Source organism: Apaloderma vittatum, unplaced genomic scaffold, assembly GCF_000703405.1.
Source record: "Apaloderma vittatum isolate BGI_N311 unplaced genomic scaffold, ASM70340v1 scaffold18931, whole genome shotgun sequence".
Lineage (NCBI taxonomy): Eukaryota > Metazoa > Chordata > Aves > Trogoniformes > Trogonidae > Apaloderma > Apaloderma vittatum.
The window spans coordinates 142992-161577 of record NW_009701155.1 but is presented as its reverse complement, the minus strand read 5'-3'; the positions used below and the strand labels follow the sequence as shown (position 1 = coordinate 161577).

The following is an 18586-nucleotide window of genomic DNA, read 5'->3' as shown; positions in this document are numbered from 1 at the left end:
CGCAAGAGCTGCCCTCCAGGGGAGAAAGATGTTCTTCTTGGAGCATGTTGGGGAGAAAGTCACCCGGGGCAGAATCCTGGTGCTGATGGGAGGGGTGGATGTGCTGGTGCAGATTTGAAAAGGGCGTGTGGGAGAGGAGCTGGACAGCTTAGAGATTCCTCAGCCACAGTTTGCACGAACAAGCCTGTCACCAGTGATGAGCTCCAGTCATTAATCCAAATAACTTCATCTCTGCTGAATGCCTATCTCTTTCAGTTTGACCCCCTGCTCTCTGGGGCTGCTGTTTGGGATTGAAGGATTTTGGATTGATTTATTTTTTTTTTTCCTCCCCTTCTAAGTAGCCTCATCTTCCTTTCCCTGTGCCGTCTCTACCACTTTGGTGTTTTTTGGTTTTTTTATTCTCTTGCTCTCCTAAAATTTCAGCTAGCAAGTGATTAGCCACAGCGTGCCCACGGTGTTGCTCCGTCAGGCAAAGCCTCGCTTTTATTAGCTCGAACAGCCAGTGGGCCTTGAAAAGGTCTGCGGCAGCAAAGTGCCTCTCGCTGCAAGTGAAGTGAGCTTTGTGCGAAAGCAGCAAGGGTGCCGTTCTCTTAATTTGGACAAGGCAAGAAATGAGAGCTTTTGCAGCTCAGGTTGCTCAGTGTGAGGGTGAGGTGTGTGGGTTTGTGGTTTTATTTTTTTGGTGTTTCCCCCCCCCCCCCATTTCTCTCTCTTTAGGACTGCAGCCGTGTTACCAGAGGGCTGAACAAAAATAGCCTCCTTGCTTCTTTTTTGCAACGTGAACCTCTGGCCTGGAGCTGAGCAGCAGCTGGAGGCAGGGAGATGGGATGAGCTCCCATACCTGATGGAGCTTGGAGTGGTGGCTGCTGCCATGAGCGTTTGCCAGGGGAGATGAAGTGAAATAACCAACCCATCCTCTTTGGCAGGGCTTTTTCTTTCCCTTTAATTTCACTTCAGAGGTGTCCTCTCATTCATTTTTTTCCTTTCCTTTAAAAACCCCAAACCAAGCAGAAGTTACCGCTCAGAAGTGCCCTAGGATGTGTAAGCGTGGGCTGTGTGGCGGCGTTGCGAACTCGCTCCAAAATGTCGTGTCTGAGCCTGAGGATGTTGGATGCTTCTCCCGCATCGTTTTGATGGTGGAGCTTGGAAGTCCAGCCAGACTGCTGCCTGCCTTGGTCAGCAGGCAGAGCGTCCTTCTTCCAGGCAGGGCATGAGAAAAAAGCATCTGTTCACCAACAGGCTTTGGGTCAGCATCTTTATATTTGTTGCTTTCTCTGTTGCTGTGCATTTGGGGTTTTTTTTAAGAGTCTGGAGTGAGGTGGTGTCTTGTGAGACCAGACTGTGCATGCCACTTCCTGGAGTTTGTCTCCTCCTAAAGCAATAATTCCCACCTTTCTGTCCTTTTTTTTTTTTTTTTTTTTTTGTTTCCCCCCCCCCTTTTTTTTTTTGTTTTCTTTTTTTTTTTTTTTTTTTTTTTAGTTCCTCCCTCCCCTTTTTTTCTTTAAGCTCTGTTGGTGTGGGCTGCTTTTCCACCTTTTCATCCCATATTGGCATCATCTGCTTTGCTGCCCCGCTGCTCCATTGCTGCCTTGCCTCCACGTGCTGGGCTCTGTGGAGGTGCAGCACAGGAGCCTGTTGACTTGCTCTCCATACCTCACCTGAGTTTGCCTCCTAGTTTAGGAGCTGTCTTTCCCAGCTTCAGTTAGGGTTTGTGATGGAAAATGGTTGCTAGTCACCATAGGCATCATAGCAACCAGCACTGGAGACTCAGTAGAGCCAGAGCTGTCCCACTTGACAAAAAATTGGGCATCTCCCTGAGAAAGATGCTTTGCTGTGGAAGGGCAAGTGGCCGTGCCTGCTGCAGACCCTTCCCAAAGCCCCCAGGCAGTTATTTTAAAGTTGCATGGATGGGGCTTGGACTAGATGATCTTTCGAGGTCCCTTCCAACCCCTGACATTCTGTGATTCTATGAAGAGGTGGATTGGAGGCTTGTACTTGGAGCACTCAAAAACCTTCCTTGGGGATACGGTGGTTGGGGTGTGTTGTGCTGCAGGGTTTGCGGCTTATGGCGGTTGCAATGACTTGGAAATAAACAATTTCACTTCCAAGCCAGGCAGAGTTTTCCTGCGTGGGCTGCAAAGTTCACACGTGGTGTTTCCTTCTGGCTTGGGCAGTTGGTTAAACAAGGTGTTAATGTTGTCCTGGAGCTTGTTTTCCTGCAGGAAAACAAACCTGTGGCAGCCCCAAACAAAATGTTTCCCCTCCTGTCCTTGTCTGGAAATGGGAGCAAATTGCTGGAAATGTGGGAAACTTTGATGTTACTAGCTGTTAGTAAGCACCAGCTCTAGAAGACGGGTGTGAGCACCACTGGCAAACGCTAGCTGGGATGTGTGGACCTGCTGTTGACTTTGCGGGCATCCCTAGGCTGGGTGGTGAGAAAAATAAAAGCATATTTCCAACCTCAACTTTTTTGGGGGGATGAAGGAAGGGGAGAGAGAGAGCACCTTTCATGCTCTTCCTCCTACAAGCACCATCTCAATGCATAGGTGGGTTGTGGCAGCCACGTTCTGTGTGTACCTTCCCCCCCCTCCCTGCTACATGCATATAAATGTGCTGGCCTCTATTTATTTAACAAGGGGAATTTTTTCCTTCACGGCAGGGAGTAGAAGGGGAAAACAAAAAAAAAAAAGGGCAAATTTTTTCACTGGGAACAAATCTCATTTTCAAGAGTCCTGACAAAATGAGCCATAAAATTACAATATTTCAAAGTGCTTCGTAATTCTAGCGCGGACAGCTCTTCATCACAGAATCTGAAAGCTCAGAAAATATAAAACTCATTAGATTAAAATAAACCACCTACCGCATGGAAGAAAAGCTTATTTATCAATATCAATTTACTTCTGATTACCCTGTTCTGCAATTCGTTATTTTTAGGAATTATGATTTGTATATAGCTCATGTCGATATGAGGGGGGGAGCAAAAAAATAAAAATTAACTTACTTTTTTCTTTTTGAGAGCTACTTACTGTGGCCAGCAAGCAAGCAGAAGAAAAGCTGAATTTCTAGTGGTGCAGAGGGATGATAAGTCTGGGGAATTGGGAGCTGCTGTGCTTCTGCAACCTGTGGTGTTTTCCCGTGAGGGTTGGTCTTTGCTGAAGAGGTGGTTTCTCTGATGCAGTTTTGGCGGTGGCCCTTGCTGCACCATCTCCTGGTGGCCCTCCCAAGGTGGCCAAATGTGATGGAAAAAGCTGGTGAGCTTGGACGTGGGTGTCAATGCAGGGGGCAGAGGGCTCTTCCAGCAGCTGGCTGGATGCCACAGGGCATAGTGGGATCCTGGTAGCATCTCCGGGACTTCTACTCTGCCTACAAAAGGGCAGATGCTGTTGGGTTTCCCTCTTTGGGGCTTTTTGGGGAGACGCGTACTGCTTCTTGGCATGGAAGCCGTTTAGGAGATGCATTGATTTATGCTTTTATTTCTTCCTTTATGCTCCTGGAACAATGGAGAGAGCCGACGCTGTAAATTTGGAGGCACGGTGCTGGTTGGGGAAGGGAAGCACCGGGATGGGGAGGAGAGGAGCCAGGGGTTTGGGGAGTGATAAAAGATGCTGAGCAGCAGCTTGCCGGGAGAGCATCTCTGCTGGTGAGGCCGCTGCTCTCATAGGGGGCAAGTAAATGTTTTTTTTGTGTGTGTGTGAGCTGTTCTTGTATGTAAGCGCCCTAAAAACACATTTAAAATAACCAAGGTAGGTGCATGGCCTGGAAGGTGATGCTTAAGCACCCTGAGAGCAATACGTGGCGTGGGCTTGAGAAGCAGGAGCATCTTTACTCCGATGTTTTGAGGAGGTGAGATGCTCAGAAGGTTCTTGGAGACCCATTGCCAACTGGGCTGAAGGTCTGGAGCTTGTGCTTGTCGAGCTCTGTCTGCGATGGGATCTCTGCCATGTTTAGGGATGCAGAGATTCTGTTTAAGCAGAAAAAAAAGAAAAAAAAAAAAGGCCACTTCCTAGGTTCAGGATGGAGGCATTTGGGGCAAGTAGGCTGGAAAACCTCTGCTTGACCCAAGCTGGTTCCTAAATCTCAGGTCCCAGACTTCTTCATAGAGCGCTGTTTCAGCAGTAGAAGCTCCTTTGGTTCTCATCCATCACCAGTTAATGCGGATCTGTCTGCCGCTCCCCGTGCCTTGGGGAGCGGTTGCCAGTGGGCTGGGAAATCTCTGTTTTAACATTAGTACTTTTGCAGCCAGGAGACAACACTTAAGTTCCCAGAGATAACTTGCCCAGAGACGTTTTTATGCTGGAAACTGCACCGAATGCTTCCTACAAAGAGCTTCTTTCAGGCAGAAGGTACAATTTAATATGCTCTTAGTCACAATTTTTAAGTTCTCCCCAGAGGTTTCTCAGTCCCATTCCTAAATTTGCAATATTCGAGTGAACTGTCTCGGAGAACCAGTGAAGAGCTGCAGTATTAATGAAGACAGAGAAAATCAAAATGACATTTCAGACAATTACTTACATAATGAAGTGACTGACTTGGAATATACAATATTTAGATTTATCGTGACACTCGAAAGGGGATCCTGTCAACCGCCTTTATTTCTACATCCTGTAAATTGTTTTTTCCACTGCCCTGTTGCTTTTTAAACGTGGTCTGTGAAGCCGGAAAATAATGTTTCTGCTTGCTTGGGCTGATGGCGGTGCTGTTTTAGCAGAAAGGTAGCTAGCGTTTTCCTCGATGGCGTTTCTGACACTGCAGAAGGTGGAGGAAGAGCTGCCTCACTCGTCTCCATTGCATCCTTTCTGACAGTGAGCTTCATCTTTGCACCCTCCAGACTCGATGCTGGTCTATGTCTGAGATTTTCTCCTCCCTGAAACCTATTAAAACGGAGGTGAAATAGAGAAGTTTGGGTTTGTTTGTTTGTTTTGTCACAAGAGTCTATTCTGCTTTTATTGGCCAAATATAAAGATTTAAAGGGCTCAGTAGGATGCCTGGCCCCTGGGGATGAGGTAATTTTTGTTTAGAAACTGGGTTTTTGGATGTTCTGCTGGCACTGAACACTCGAGAGTTGTAAACCTGTTGGGATGGAGGGATTGAACTCTCCCGCCCTGTCTGTATTTTCTGGGGAGATTGACATGATACACCTGAAAATGGAGCAGCACTGGTCCCAGATGTCTTCTCAGGCTTGTGGTGAACCTCCTAAAGATACACAGAAAAGACTACAGCATCATTTTTCTTGCTTAGGCGCAGAACTCTTCCTCCCAGAGACTCTCTTGTGACAAAACAGCTGAAGAAATTGGAATTTAGGGCCCTTTGTGCAGTGACTAGAGTTGTTATAAACTGTCCTCTCTGACACATCCATCAGTAAAAATAAAAGTATGTGGAGCTATTGGTCTGAAGCTCCTTCAGGAGCATCTGCTTGTTCCTACTGGGATGCGGGAGGTAAGGACCACCCCTGCATCTCTTAGGGTGGTGGTGGGGTGCAGACCCCTCCATCCTTCACTGAGCTGCTGCTTTTGGGGTAAATGGAGAGTGATGGTGGGTTAAGAAGGTATCCGGGGTTTAGGGATGAACTGTCTCTGTTTTGGAGATTCCCTGGGCCGGAATTGCAGCAGCTTATGGTGGGCTGTTGCTTTAGTGGTCTGTTCTCTGAGTGCTGTGAGGGCTGGTTGAACCAAAGCTTACTGGGTGTACAACCAGTCGTGAGCATAACCAGCTCCACTTAGGCTGGTAAGGTGCGATTTATTTCTCATTTGGTATATGCTTATGCATTTCGTGATGAGGTCAGACCTTCCTTGTTGCCCAAAAGGCTGGCTGCCCCGTCTGCTCTCTGCCTTGGGTGTCCCTGGATGTGCTGAGCTCGTTGGAAAACCTTTCCCAGCACCTGTAGAGATACGGAGAAGCTTCAGTGACGGGTCACTGAGGTGTCCCGTTTGCTTCAGGCTCTGTGTGAGCCACCCTGGGGTTTTCCCTTGTTGCCCCTGTGCTGTGTGTAAGGTGTGTGATTTATCCTTGCCTCCAGGGTGGAATGTTTTTGAAAGTGTCACATGGATTTCCTCGCAAAGCACTACTCTGAGGTCTTGCGGGGTTGGTTCGGAGAGGGCTTTGTATTGAGCAGGCTGAAAACCACGCAAGGACGTGGCTGTACTAAGCAGCTGCCTGTTACTCTTTTATTCTGTTGCCTCATCGGGAGGAGGCGTGTGCCGTATCGAATGCAAAGACGGGGAAATTGGAGAGGCAGAGAGGGATGCGGGCATGTTTGCAAGCTTGCATGCAAGCTTCCAGTGCTCTTGTTTCGGTGGTTTGAAGGGGCTCTGCTTTGTCCTCTGAAATCTCGGTGCCTCTTCGATGATTCTGGGTCAAGCTTTCCGGGCAGCTCTGCCAAAACATCTTAAATCCCGTCGCTGATCACTCGCTGCTGCGTCCCTGCCAGATTGCGGCAGCTCTTCCTTACCCTCAACGTCTTGCTTGGTGCTCGAGCAGCTTGTCTCAGCTGGGGTTGCTTCTGCTCCACAGGTCACTGGGGCTTATCCCCTTCACAGGAGATGAGCAAATACACTTTAGAAAGCGGAAAACAAAAAAATGTGTTACCTGCACCAGGTTTAATCCTGGTTTTGCTTTGGTCCTCGCCCAAGAGCACCCTTGGGGCCGCACAAACTGAGAAATCCATGGTGGAACTCTGGGGTGAGATGCTTTGTATAAAAGCCCAACGTTAACAAAATGTTGATCTGGGTGTCTGCCTGTGGTGCTGGGATGGGGCTGCAACTCCCAAGCCCGCTTTGGGGAGACAAGGTAACATTCATAAAGCTTGATGCTGCCTTTCTTCTTTCACAGGAACCATGAAGCGTCCCACTGCTGCCAGCAACCTTCTGCTTCCTCTCTTGCTCCTGGAGCTGGTCTCTCCAGGTAAATAGTCTTGCTTGTCTGTCCAGCATCCTGCTTTTCTCCCTCCTCTCCCCTCCCTGCTTGAGTCTCATGTTTGGGAGGTACAAGAGTCGTATTTGTTGATTTTGGATATCTAAAGGCATCGCCGTGGTGCTCATGGGGACATGTGGCTGGTATAGTTAAGCAGATCCCTCACCTCCGTCACATGTGGTCCCAGGGACCTTGCAAACAATAAAAGGGGTACACGTGGCATCAGGTGGCCCTTCCTGAGAGAGAGTGATGGGACTGGAAAGAAGCTCAGAGGAGGACGATGTGCCAGGGAACCCAATGGTGGTGGATGCTTCTACTGCTGCAGCGGGAAGACCTCAGCAACTTCCCGTGGTGGGTTTATGAGGTCAAAACTGGTGGTGAACCCGGCAATAGATGTGGCCATAGGTCGCTTCATGACAAAACCTGAAGGAAACTGGAGGGACTGGATAAAAGGCAAGGATGTAATCCAGGAGCTCGTTAGGTGTCCAACAGTGGAGGTGTTACTGGCAGGGTTCTCCCTGTGTTTTCAGCAGCAAAAAATATTACCCAAACTGTGCTTTTATATATGCTGCATGGGAGATAGCTCCTTTGAGCTACAAAATCTCTTGATGCTCTCGGTTTTCCCCTGGCATGTGGGTTCCTGGCGGGGAATCAGGGGAGGCTGCCTGGCTGCTGGGGGTGAGCGGGGACACACAACTGCCTTCTGGCACAGCAAATGGACCTCTTGGCATATCCTGGGGCTTTGGCACATCCTGGGGTGTGTAAGCACTGTACACGTGCGGCAAAGCCCCGTGAAAATTGGGATTGTTGCATGAATGGGCTGAAGACCTTTGTGTGTTGGAGAGGAAGAGAGGAGCCGAGGGGGTTGTGTGCCTGTGTGGTGCTTGCTGATAAACAATAGCAAGCGTGTGTCCATTTGATAGCACTGTGCCCTTTGGAATAAAGCCTTTTTTTTTTGCCTTTTTCTTTTTTTTTCCCACCCTCCCCTCTCAAGATGGCTCGCCCAGATTGGCAGCCTGATTAAGCAGTCAGTGGATGACATTAGCTGTGACTGACAAGCGCAGTCAATCTCGCTCTGGTATCGTATTCGGATCAAGTATAGTCTTGGCTGTTAAATGCCCTGTTGCTCCTCTGGAAGGGGAAAAAAAAAGTTAAAAAATGATAATAATAATAAAAAAGAAGATAACCTGGTGAGTCCTTTGCCCCAGTCTGAACTTCCTAAATCTTTCCACTTCCCCCACAGAGATACCTCTTGCCATGAGTGGCCTGGTACATCTCTATCTGGACAGAGAAGACAGGCAAGCTGCAAAGCTTTGGGCAGCCAGGGCTCAGTTGTCATCACCCCTGAGGAGTGCATGCCCTTGATAAGCAAGCCCTGGCACAAGGCTTGCACCCGGGATCAGGAGAAGAAGCGCATGGATGCCCTGCCATATGCCCTGGGGGTTGCAGGGGACGAAGCTCCTCTTTCTGTACGACTTGTGAAGGTCCTGGTGAAGCAGTTAGCTGGGGTGAATGCAGAAGTGCAGAGGTGGGCAGAGACCTTCAGCATCTCTAGGTCAGGAGGAATGGAGGGATGCTAGCTAGAACAACAGCCCCATGGTTACCGTGCTCTGACATCAGCAGTCATCAAGTATGAGAAGGGCAAAGAAGGCAGCAGGTTTTGCAGAAATAATATGAAAGGAATGTGGAAGATATGTGGGGAAGCAAACCTCCGAGTGTCTTAGAACAACTGGAGGAGGTATGAAAGGTTACAAGCATGTGGTGGAAGCGATGGTTTTCTGCCATGCACCTTGCTGGAGGGACTATGTGGAAGGGCTGTCTTGAGGGACACAGCAAGGGTATAGCTGGGTGGTTGTGGCAGTCTCAGAGGGAAAATCCAGCTGATGATCTATTAGATGATGCCACAGATGGTGGCTGGTTCACCACGATGCCTTTGGGAAAGTGTGAACTCGCTTTCGGGGTATGCGGTGTGTGGCTGTGATTCCCAAATTATTCTCTGTGAGAGGAGGGACGTGGATCTGTTGGAGCGTGTTCAGAGGAGGCCACAAGGATGATCCAGGGGCTGGAGCAGCTCTGCTACAAGGACAGGCTGCGGGAGCTGGGATTGTTCAGTGTGGAAAAGAGAAGACTTCAGGGGGATCTAAGAGCTGCCTTCTGATACCTGAAGGGAACCTACAGGAAGGCTGGGGAGGGACTTTTGACAAGAGTGTCCACTGATAGGACAAGGGGAGATGGGTTTAAGTTGAAGGAGAATAGATTTAGATTGGACCTTAGGAAGAAATTCTTCAGTCTGAGGGCGGCAAGACTTTGGAATAAATTGCCCAGAGACGTTGTGGCTGCCCCCTCCCTGGAGGTGTTCAAGGCCAGGTTGGACGGAGCCTTGAGTAGCCTGATCTAGTTGAGAGGCGTCCCTGCCCATGACAGGGAGGTTGGACTAGATGATCTCTAGGGTCCCTTCCAGCCTAGGCCAGTCTATGATTCTATGACTTTGCATGCTCAAAGCCAATGTCACATTGACAGTCCTGGCTTAAATGTGAAAGGAAAACCTCTGGGACCCTGAACTAGGTGGCAGGACACATGTGTGGAAGACCTGCATTTCACAGACTGGTTAGGCACCTCTTGACAGCAGCTGGATTATGAGGGTGAGAGTCTGTGGCCAGATCTGAGATGGGAAGAAGGTTCCTGCTGGAAGTAGCTGTGGCTGGTTGCTGGGACTGGCTTCAGCCGCAGGATCCCTTTTTTATTTTTTCCTGGGATGGATGGTTTCCATTCATCATTGTGCGCATATATAGACCTTCATTTTTTGTACTGTTTTGAGGCTTTCTCTCCGTCCCCTCCTGTTACGTGCTGCCCTATTGAACGTTAGCAGCACAGCAGAGTGGTCCCAGCCTTGCTGCTGCGGCTGGGGTGTGCAGCCCAAGGCACAGCCTTGCCCCTAGACCCTCTTTCAGCTTTTCCCACATCTCCTGTGTGCCCTCACAGACTGGTGACTTGAAAGCCTGCCAGCACCCTACATGGCTGGCTTTGGAAGATGTGCCTTATTTTTCATAGAGTGGCAATATCAAGAAATATATTTAGAAATAGAGGGGTTTGCAGAAGAGAATCCCTTTCGGGAAGAGCTACTTTTAGCCTCATCTGCCCCCTTCAAAGCCTGCTGGCACCAGCATGGCAGCCAGTTACGAGTGTGCTTCGAAGCCTCCAGAGATGCCATTAGCTCTAAATAACTCATTTTGCTGGGGTCTTTCTCATTTTCTTCCCAGGTGCTTAACTCTAGGGGCTGAGATGTAAATGTGCCATTGCAAGAAGCGCTTCCTGTAGTGCTTTCTCGCTTCTTGAGGCATTTAACAAACCTGGTGCCTCAGGAAAGAGGGCAGCACTGAAAATTCCTGTCTTGTTATGGAGAGAGTCCTGGAGGAGCCCAGGCTTCCCCTTCTGAGTGGATTTCTCACGGGTGCTGAGCAGGTTTGTGTGGGAGCACAGCTGGGACTTGTGCCCGAAAGCTCTTGGGAACATCTTGGGAGCTCGTGCTGGCAAAGGGGATGCTGGAGCTCGATCTGCTTCTTGTGTCTGCAGGTGGGGTGCTGAAACTCAGGGCACGAGGGTAGTGGCGAAGGGTAGTGGGGTCAGGAGGGAAACCTGGAGCCCTTTTGGGAAAACTGTTGTGTTCCTCTCCCCCGCCACCTCTTTTCTTACATCGCTCACTCGGTAAATCTTTCCCAGTTGAGTTTTTCTCCCCCAGTCGTCATTCTCCTACGTGCTCCGTGCTTGGCTAATGAGGCTGTGGTTGGGGGCAGGACTCATGAGCTCCCAGCTCTGTAAAAAAAAGGAGTAGAAAAAAGCGAGCCTGGTTGTTAAGGGTGAAAAGAGGCAATTAGAGGGAAAGAAGGTGATCGGGTGATGGGAGAGGGCAGGCGTGCCGGGCTTTGCCGGATGGCTGACAAGGCGAAAGGCTCTCAGCCGTGGGAACAAAGTGAAGGTATTAATCATGCGCTAGAACAATAATTGGTGTTTCTGGTCCCCTTCCCCTCTGCCTTCACCCTGCCAAAGAAAATAATGCAAAAAGGAAAGGCTGATGGAGAGAAGCGGTTCCCCAACCGCCTTCTACAAGAGACCATGTGATGCTTTTGGTCCCATTAGCCTTCATCTCAGGGTTAGCCCTTGCCGTAGTGGCAAGCCTGGTCCATCTCTGTGCCCCGAGCCTCCCCCAGCCGTGCTGGTCAGGGAAATAACACCTTGTTTTGCCCTCTTTCCAGGTCAGAGCAATCGGCTGCCATACTTCATCAATTATTTCTTCGACACCTACCTGCTGATCAATGAGGATACTCCTGTGGGTAAGTGGGGCGTGGACAAGGGGGTCCAATGCTGCTGACCCCCTGATTGGGAAAAGCATCAAAGAATGTCTTTTTCTTTTGATGGACAGAACGTAGCTTGTTTTTCTGTCTTGATTTAGCTAGGGATCAGTTTTTAGTAAATGCAGAAATCGACCCGGTCATTCTTGGCCTCTTTCCAGGCTCTCAGTCCATTAAACTTGTGCTCTTCAATCAGGGCTCCTGACTGGCTTTTAATGTGGGAGGAATTGATTGGGAGGGGAGGGAGGCTGGGGTGGAGGCTATGGAGGCCCCTTCTCACATCCTCTGCTGCCTTCCACTGTGCAGCCCGAGCAGTGCCTTCCTCAAGGAAAAAAATAAAATAAAAGGGCTCTCGGCACAGTTAAGTTGTCACAAAAGCTGTCGAGGGTTGGACTCTGGAGTCATCTTCTCTAGTGACTGCTTAGCTCAGCCAGGGCTTCCAGCTGAGGCTTCTGTCTCTTCTTGGGGATCTCCTTGGTCGCACCTTTTTTGTACCCCACTGATGGGACTGGGGGTGGTGTCTGAGCGAGTAGGCAGGACGTGTGGGGTCTTAGTGGTGGGTTTTGGACTTGGAAGCCTCCAGGCACGATAGCTGAGCTCTGCGTGGAGATGCAACCTCAGGAGAAGGTTTGTTGGAGCTGCAGCCATCTGCCTGGGCACTTTTATCTCATAGTGATACTAAGGTTTATTTGTAATGGGGAATAATTCTGAAAAGGTGCTGTTTGGGTGCTTTACTTGCAGCACTGCTGAAGGCAAACTGCGAGTGATGTAAGGAAAGAAAGGACCTGACTGAATTGTAATTTTTTTCTAATTTCTGCCCCCCGATGGCTCGCATCTGTGTTGTTCTTGACATCCTTCAGCAAGTCCATAGATCATTTCCCAGCTGGTTTCTTTGCTTTTGCTCTCGCTATACTCCCTGCCCCTCGATTGCACACTTAGTGCTGGATGTGCCCCAGACAAGTCCCAGGGAAAGAAGCAGCTGAGCAAGAGCTTTTTTTACAACAGCTTAATGAAAACGCTGCCTCGCTGGGTACACAGTTCTTAAAGTGCTTGAGCTTGAAATACCTTATGGGAATTGGACTGAACTCCTATTTTGGCAGAAAATGGGGGAAGATTTCCAACAGCCTGTTTTCCAGTGAGATATTGCGCGAGTAAAATTGTTCTTGGAATTACTTTGGGGGTTGAATTTTATTTTATTTTTTTCAGCTTTGTATTACACCATACAGAGACGAAATTCACTCTTAAGGATATTGGCACCCTGGGATTTTGTTTCCAGATGCGCCAGAAGGAAACTACAGCCTTGAAAGTGTTGAAAAACAGCGTTTTTGTGTTTTCTGCTGTTGGTAGATGTTTTCTGAGTTAGGCTTGTTAACTTTAAAAAAAAAAACAAAAGATCATCTGGAAGCACCTTTATTATGACTGTGGTGTGAGTAGCAGAGCAGTGCGTGGTGCCTCTCCCCTACCAAAAAAATACAGGATTTTTCTGTTGTTTGTTTGGTGGGTTGTTTGTTTGTTAGGAGCGCCCATGATGGTGTTGAGCAAACACCCCTGTGCAGCCCCCTTCTCCCTTCCCTAGGCATCCCCACTTGCTGCCTGCCATGCCGAAAGGAATCTTAAGCAACAATTAAGAGATCATTCCCCCTCTAATCACTTACAAGAGTAAATTAGTCTTGTCAGGAGCTATTAAGACAGAGAGCTTGGAATTCATTAGGCGAGAGTGGGCCGAGGGAGCTGCTGGCGCTGCCGCCGGTCCAGGCTGATTAATTTTTCCCCAAACATCATCAATGCCCATCTGTTTCATTTAGGTCCGGGGAGAGCAATTTTCAGGTGGACTGACCCTCTTCGTTAGTTATTTCGCCCAAAGCGATGGAAATGCCCGGAGGGAGCGGGAGACATGAGCTCAAGGAAGAAGAATTCGATTGAAGGGGCTGGGGAGGAGATTATAGGAGAGGAAGGAGATGCCTGGAGAGGAGGAAGGATAATGACTGGTTGGACCATGGTAGCACTGGATTTGTTGGCAGGTGGGAACAAGCGGGCAGAGCTCTGGGTCTCCTCTTGGTTGAGGGGTCCCCTTTCTGCTGCAACAGGAACGTCACCTTACCGTAATGTAATGACTGGAGTCTAATTGCCCGGCGAATGGATTTGCTCTATGCAGGACAGGAATGGGAAAATTAAGATGATCCATCATGTCGGGTCTGTAACTGGCCTTATAACCACCCAGCTTGGATTCGTCCGAGGTTCTCTGAAAGCTTTCACGCCTCAACGCCTCGCAAAATGCGTGACAAAAGAGGCCATTCAGACGAGCACACTTCTGCTTTCCCTTCATCCTACTGAAACATTTTGGCATCGCTGGAATAATGTCGTCTTAAAAGAGTGGGGAATGCTTTAATCATTGCACCTGAGCTGACAGCATGTGCTCAGCTTTGCTCTGGGGCCGGTTTTTGTCAGGGGCATGGTTACCCGGGTGGGCTGGGGATGGTGTGTCCCTCCTGCCCATCTCCTGTGGGCCATCCTTAAAACGCAGAGAGGGGACTAGATTGGCAGGACTGATCTCTACAAAGAGGGGGAAACTTGCAAGGCTAGACCACGCACTCTGGGCAATGTGAACACAGGAAGGTGCTGGGAAAGGTGCCTGGGATGGTTGGTAGGTAGGGAGGCTGGGCCCCCCAGGGCTTCTGCTAAGATGGCTTGATATTTTGTTCCCTTGGTTATTCCTGAGCAGGAGAGCTTGCAGCCAAGGATCTCGGCTCTCTGCCCCACCAGCTTGCTGGATTGCTCTCCTGTGAGCACTGCTGGGATGCCTCTAGCACCCGGTGGGATGCTGAACCTTAGAAGTTGACTGCCTCAGCATCTCCTCCTGCTTGTTAACCCATGACACCGTAGGTCTGAGGAGAGCTTCTGACTCAGCAAGTCCCATGGTCAGAGCCGCTGTGAGGAGCGACAGCCCCGAGCTGTGCTGGCTCAGCACTCGGAGCCTGGCTGGACCCGGGGTGTTTGGGCTAAAGTCCTCCCGTGCTCCCTGACTCAGCAGCTCGGTGCTACCGTGGTGTGGAGGGGATGGGGGATGCTGAGCTCAGAACCTCTGAGGAGGCGAGGATGTGCACACTGGGCTGAGAATCCCGCGTGCGACATGTGGGGCTGTGTTTTTCTGCTCAAAAACCCCTCAGTCCTTGCCTTCAGCTCCACGTCTCTCCCAGGAGGCATGGCCTGTGCTCTCCATCACCGTGCTCAGAAAGCGAGGCGAGTGATTGACGGGGGAATTTTACGTGCTTCTGCCCCCTCCCCTTTGCTATGTGCAGCTTTTGCTGAGCTGGTAAGTGCCCTGTAAATAGCTCGTGTTTTGGGAACAGGGTGGTCATGCTTCTGCGAGCTTGTAAAACACCCTGCTCTTCTGAAGAAGGCAGTTGCAGGGATTTTGGTTGAGTAGGAGAGATGGTGATTGCTAGAGACACCCAAATCTCTTGGTGGCATTGGCTGGGTCATGAATTCTGCTGGGGAGTGTGCATGTGGAAGCAGCGTTGCTCGGGCACTTGGCTCTCTGTTGGCTGTGCTGTGGGATGTTTGAGGATCCCGTCTGGCTTCTAGCGCTGAGTAGGAGAGTTTGCTGTCTGAGGAATTTCATGTGGTTTGACTTTCTGCAGTGGGGAACTCAGATTATGCTTTCCCAGGGCAAGCTGGAGCTGTTCAAGGGTGGGCTACATTGAGCAGACCATCTCCTCCACCTGCAGAAGGCACAGGGAATTTGAGAGGAAAGCTGATATTTTTTCTGAGGAAACCCACACCAGCTAACGAGACTTGGAAACGTATGGGTGTTTCTCTACTGCGTGCTGAGATGCAGAGCTTAACCATGCTCTTTCTGAGATATACTTCACCAAAATGGGCCAGAGTGGGCCGTTTCCCATGGATCTGGGGCTCTTATGTACCCCAAGTTGTTGCAGCCTAAGAGGGGCCAGGGATAGCAGAGCAATGTAGGTATACTTTGTTGACTGGTGATGATTAAAGTAATTAGGTTGGTGTGTGTTACCTCTTGCCTTTCGGGACTTTGTAGGATGGAGAGTTATTTTTCAAGAAGACTGGAAGAGGAATATTGATATTTAGCCAGCAGAGTGCTTGCTGGTAACTCTGCACGTGGCTCCAAGGCAGCATGTCCCTCTGGTATTTGTGGATGACTTGACTTGATTCTCCATCCTAGGTGAGGACCAGGCCAGGGGTTGTTTGATTTTTCTTCTTCTCCAGGCAGGGAAGGCTGCCATCCTCCCTGTCCTGTATCTGTGGTTTCCAAGGCAATCATCTCTTCCATCACAGCCCTTTGCTGCAGTCCTGGGCAGCCAGCTGCTTTGGCACCCGGGTAGGGTCCCTGGGGGTGCTGGGCTGTTCAAGCTGCTGCTGAAGATACGGTTATCTGCAGGTGATTGAGCGTGGTTTGTCTCTGCTAAACCCTGCCTGCTCGTTTGATCCCACAGCTGGAGGCATGTGCGGTGGCTGGGCTCCTCTGTGGTGGCATTTGCTTAATGCATCACTAGGAGAAGGGGAAAAAAAAATAGCTCTGGTCTCTGTGTACTTCTGGACTGATTAAATTGTTTTGGAGCTGTCTGGGCCAGATACCCAGGCATGAGTCTTGAGGGCCATCTGTTGGGGACAGTTTTGGAAGGGGAACTATGGATGTCTGAGCATGGGACCCTTTTCTTGTGACCACCCTCCTTGGTTGCAGGGGTACTCAGAGATTGCTGGAGAGGGGCACTACCGTGGCTGTTGTGTCCTCTTTGCTCAGAATTAACTACTAAAGTTCAAAAGAAAAAAAAAATCAATTTAACCTCTGTGCGCTCATGGGGTTAAAAGTCACCCTGGCAAGACCAGAAAGCATCTGGACCAACTGTTAATGAGGTACTAATTGGGTGCTAAGGAGGAGAGACTCAGAAGAGCACAGAGGATGGCTTTAAAGCTTGAGGTTAACTCCTTGAAAGGAGCAAGGCAAGTGCACTGGGAGTCCAGAGTAGTGCAAGAGCCTTTGTGACTGATGCGAGGTAGGCTGGCTTTTGGCAAAATTTGGCAGGTTAGAAGACGTTTTTGGAAAACGTGGTGGCCCTGGTAGTCGAGTGGATGGAGAGCCTGGGAAAGCCTACTTGTTTGTAAGATATGTGTTAAAGCAGTGGCTGTGCCCTCTTCACGCCGCTGCTGCTGGGTGTGCTTGGTTGGATTTGTGGGGAAGGGCCTCTGTGCCTGTGTTTGCTCCAATTAAAGGTAGCACCTGCTTTCCCTTTAGAGGTGCTCCAGCCACGTTTGCTTGGATGGGTTAACACCTGCTGAGTTAGCAGGAAATCTCTCGCTGTATTTGTGTGTGACAGTTTGCTGAAACAGCTCCAAAAATACTCTGAAGAATAGCTTTCAAGAAGGCAAGGTGGGAACGTGCAAGTAAAAGCCCCAGTTTACACCAATTCTATGTGCTTAGGGTGCAGCCAGCACTTGTTTGTGAAGGATTTTTCTTCTAGTCTGTAAAACTAATTTTAGGCCAGACCAGTGTTTAGGACAGCTGATGACAGAGCTGCAAGATCAGGTGGATATACAAGCCCTAGGAGTCAAGGTGGTGCAAGGGAGGCTGTTCTTTGCAGTGGTGTTGCCTCAGATCAGTTTCAGCTGGTGGTGAAGCCACGCTGGTTTTAAATAATCTCCAGCTGGGAGGGCAAATACAAGGCAAAACCAGTGGGCAAGTGTGTGATGGAGTTGGTCTGTGACTGGTTATGGTGTCTGGGGACCATGTGGCAGAAGTCCCAGCCACCCCGCTGTGTTAGCACTGATGCAGGGGCATGGCTTTATAAAGGTAAAAACCCAGTAAAGACTGAATTATTTTTTTTGGTTGGTTGTCTGGCAGATAAAAGGTGAGTTGGCAAATGTAGGTAGACTCTGTGCTCCTTGGTTTGCTGCTGGGTGGGATGTTCTTAGCCACAGGCTACAGGGAGGACACCAGTAGGGCTTAAATCCAGGCTAGGGGCCAGTTTGGGAGATTTCTTGTAGATTTTCCAGCCAGTGCTGCTCTGAGCTGGTCCTGTCCTGTTGAGAAAAAGAGGGCTGAAGGAAGTTTGCTACTCTTGGTGTAGGGTCTCAGGATTTGGGGCTAGTGTTAACAGCCCTTTGGGCTGCTGGTGTGAGCCCTGTGCCTGTCCATCACCCCAGTGGGTACGTGCTCACGTGTGGCTGGCAGAATTGATTTGGCCTTTTACAGAGGGATTCACTAGCTGCTGGCTGCAAGAGAGATTGAGATGGTTTTGAATAGGAAATCTACTTCGTGAGCATCTTTAGTGGTGTGAATATTCTGCCTTTAGGAAGGGAGGTTATAGGACCTTCCATATTAATTGAAAGCGATGCTATCATCCAATGGCTATTGACTGTTCAAAACTGAATTTGCAGGCTTCTTGAGTGCTCTGCAGAGGAGCAGCCTTCTTCCTAAGTGGCCATAATCATTGAATCCTTGAGGTTGGAAAAGACCTTCAAGATTGAGTCCAACTGTTAACGCAGCACTGCCAGGTCCACCACTAACCTGTGTCCCTGAGCACCTCATCTGCCTGTCTTTTCAATACCTCCAGGGATGGCAGCTCCACCACTGCCCTGGGCAGCCCGTTCCAGTGCCTGAGAACCCTTTTGGTGAAGAAATTTTTCCTAATGTCCAACCTCAACCTCTCCTGGAGCAACTGGAGGCCATTTCCTCTTGTCCTATCACTTGTTACTTGGGAGAAGAGACCAACCCCACCTCACTACAACCTCCTTACAGGTAGTTGTAGAGAGCAAGAAGGTCTTGCCTCAGCCTCCTCTTCTCCAGGCTGAACAGCCCCACGTCCCTGATCTGCTCCTGATCAGGCTTGATCTCCAGACCCTTCCCCAGCTCCATTGCCCTTCTCTGGATACACTCCAGCACCTCAATATCTTTCTTGTTGTGAGGGGTACAAAACTAAACACAGTGTTGGAGTTGTGGCCTCATCAGTGCTGAGTACACGAGGAAAACGAGCAACAATATTGAGGAATGTTTTTTGTAAAAAGAGGATCTTGGCTCTCGTAACTCAAGCCCTTTTTCTGTCGTTCGTCATTAGAAGGCCCATTGATGAAATTACTTGTTGAGCTATAGGGAGTACAGCAGTGTTGATGAAAGCTTAAAGGCTAGAAAATTAGTTATTCCCAACATCAGGAAACTTAAGGAAAAATAGTTCCCCCCCACACCCAAACTCTTAACCCTATGTCATTAAATTAATCACTTCATCAATCACTTAAATTTTCCTATCTGCTTTGCTAATAGGCAATAACGTTAATGCTTATGTTTAAGAAGGGAAAGCGAGAGA

The 18586-nt window shown here is 49.3% G+C and overlaps 1 protein-coding gene across 1 annotated transcript in view; it reads left to right on the top strand.

The window, feature by feature from the left end:
- Positions 1 to 11162: 11162 nt before the first annotated feature.
- Positions 11163 to 18586, top strand: part of CDH23 (cadherin-related 23) — a gene marked incomplete at its 5' end in the record, with an annotated part of 139077 nt that continues 131653 nt past the window's right edge. Inside the window, one exon of the mRNA XM_009879061.1 lies at positions 11163 to 11240. Within this exon, the coding sequence (XP_009877363.1) occupies positions 11163 to 11240 (78 nt within the window). The remainder of the gene's footprint in view (positions 11241 to 18586) is intronic.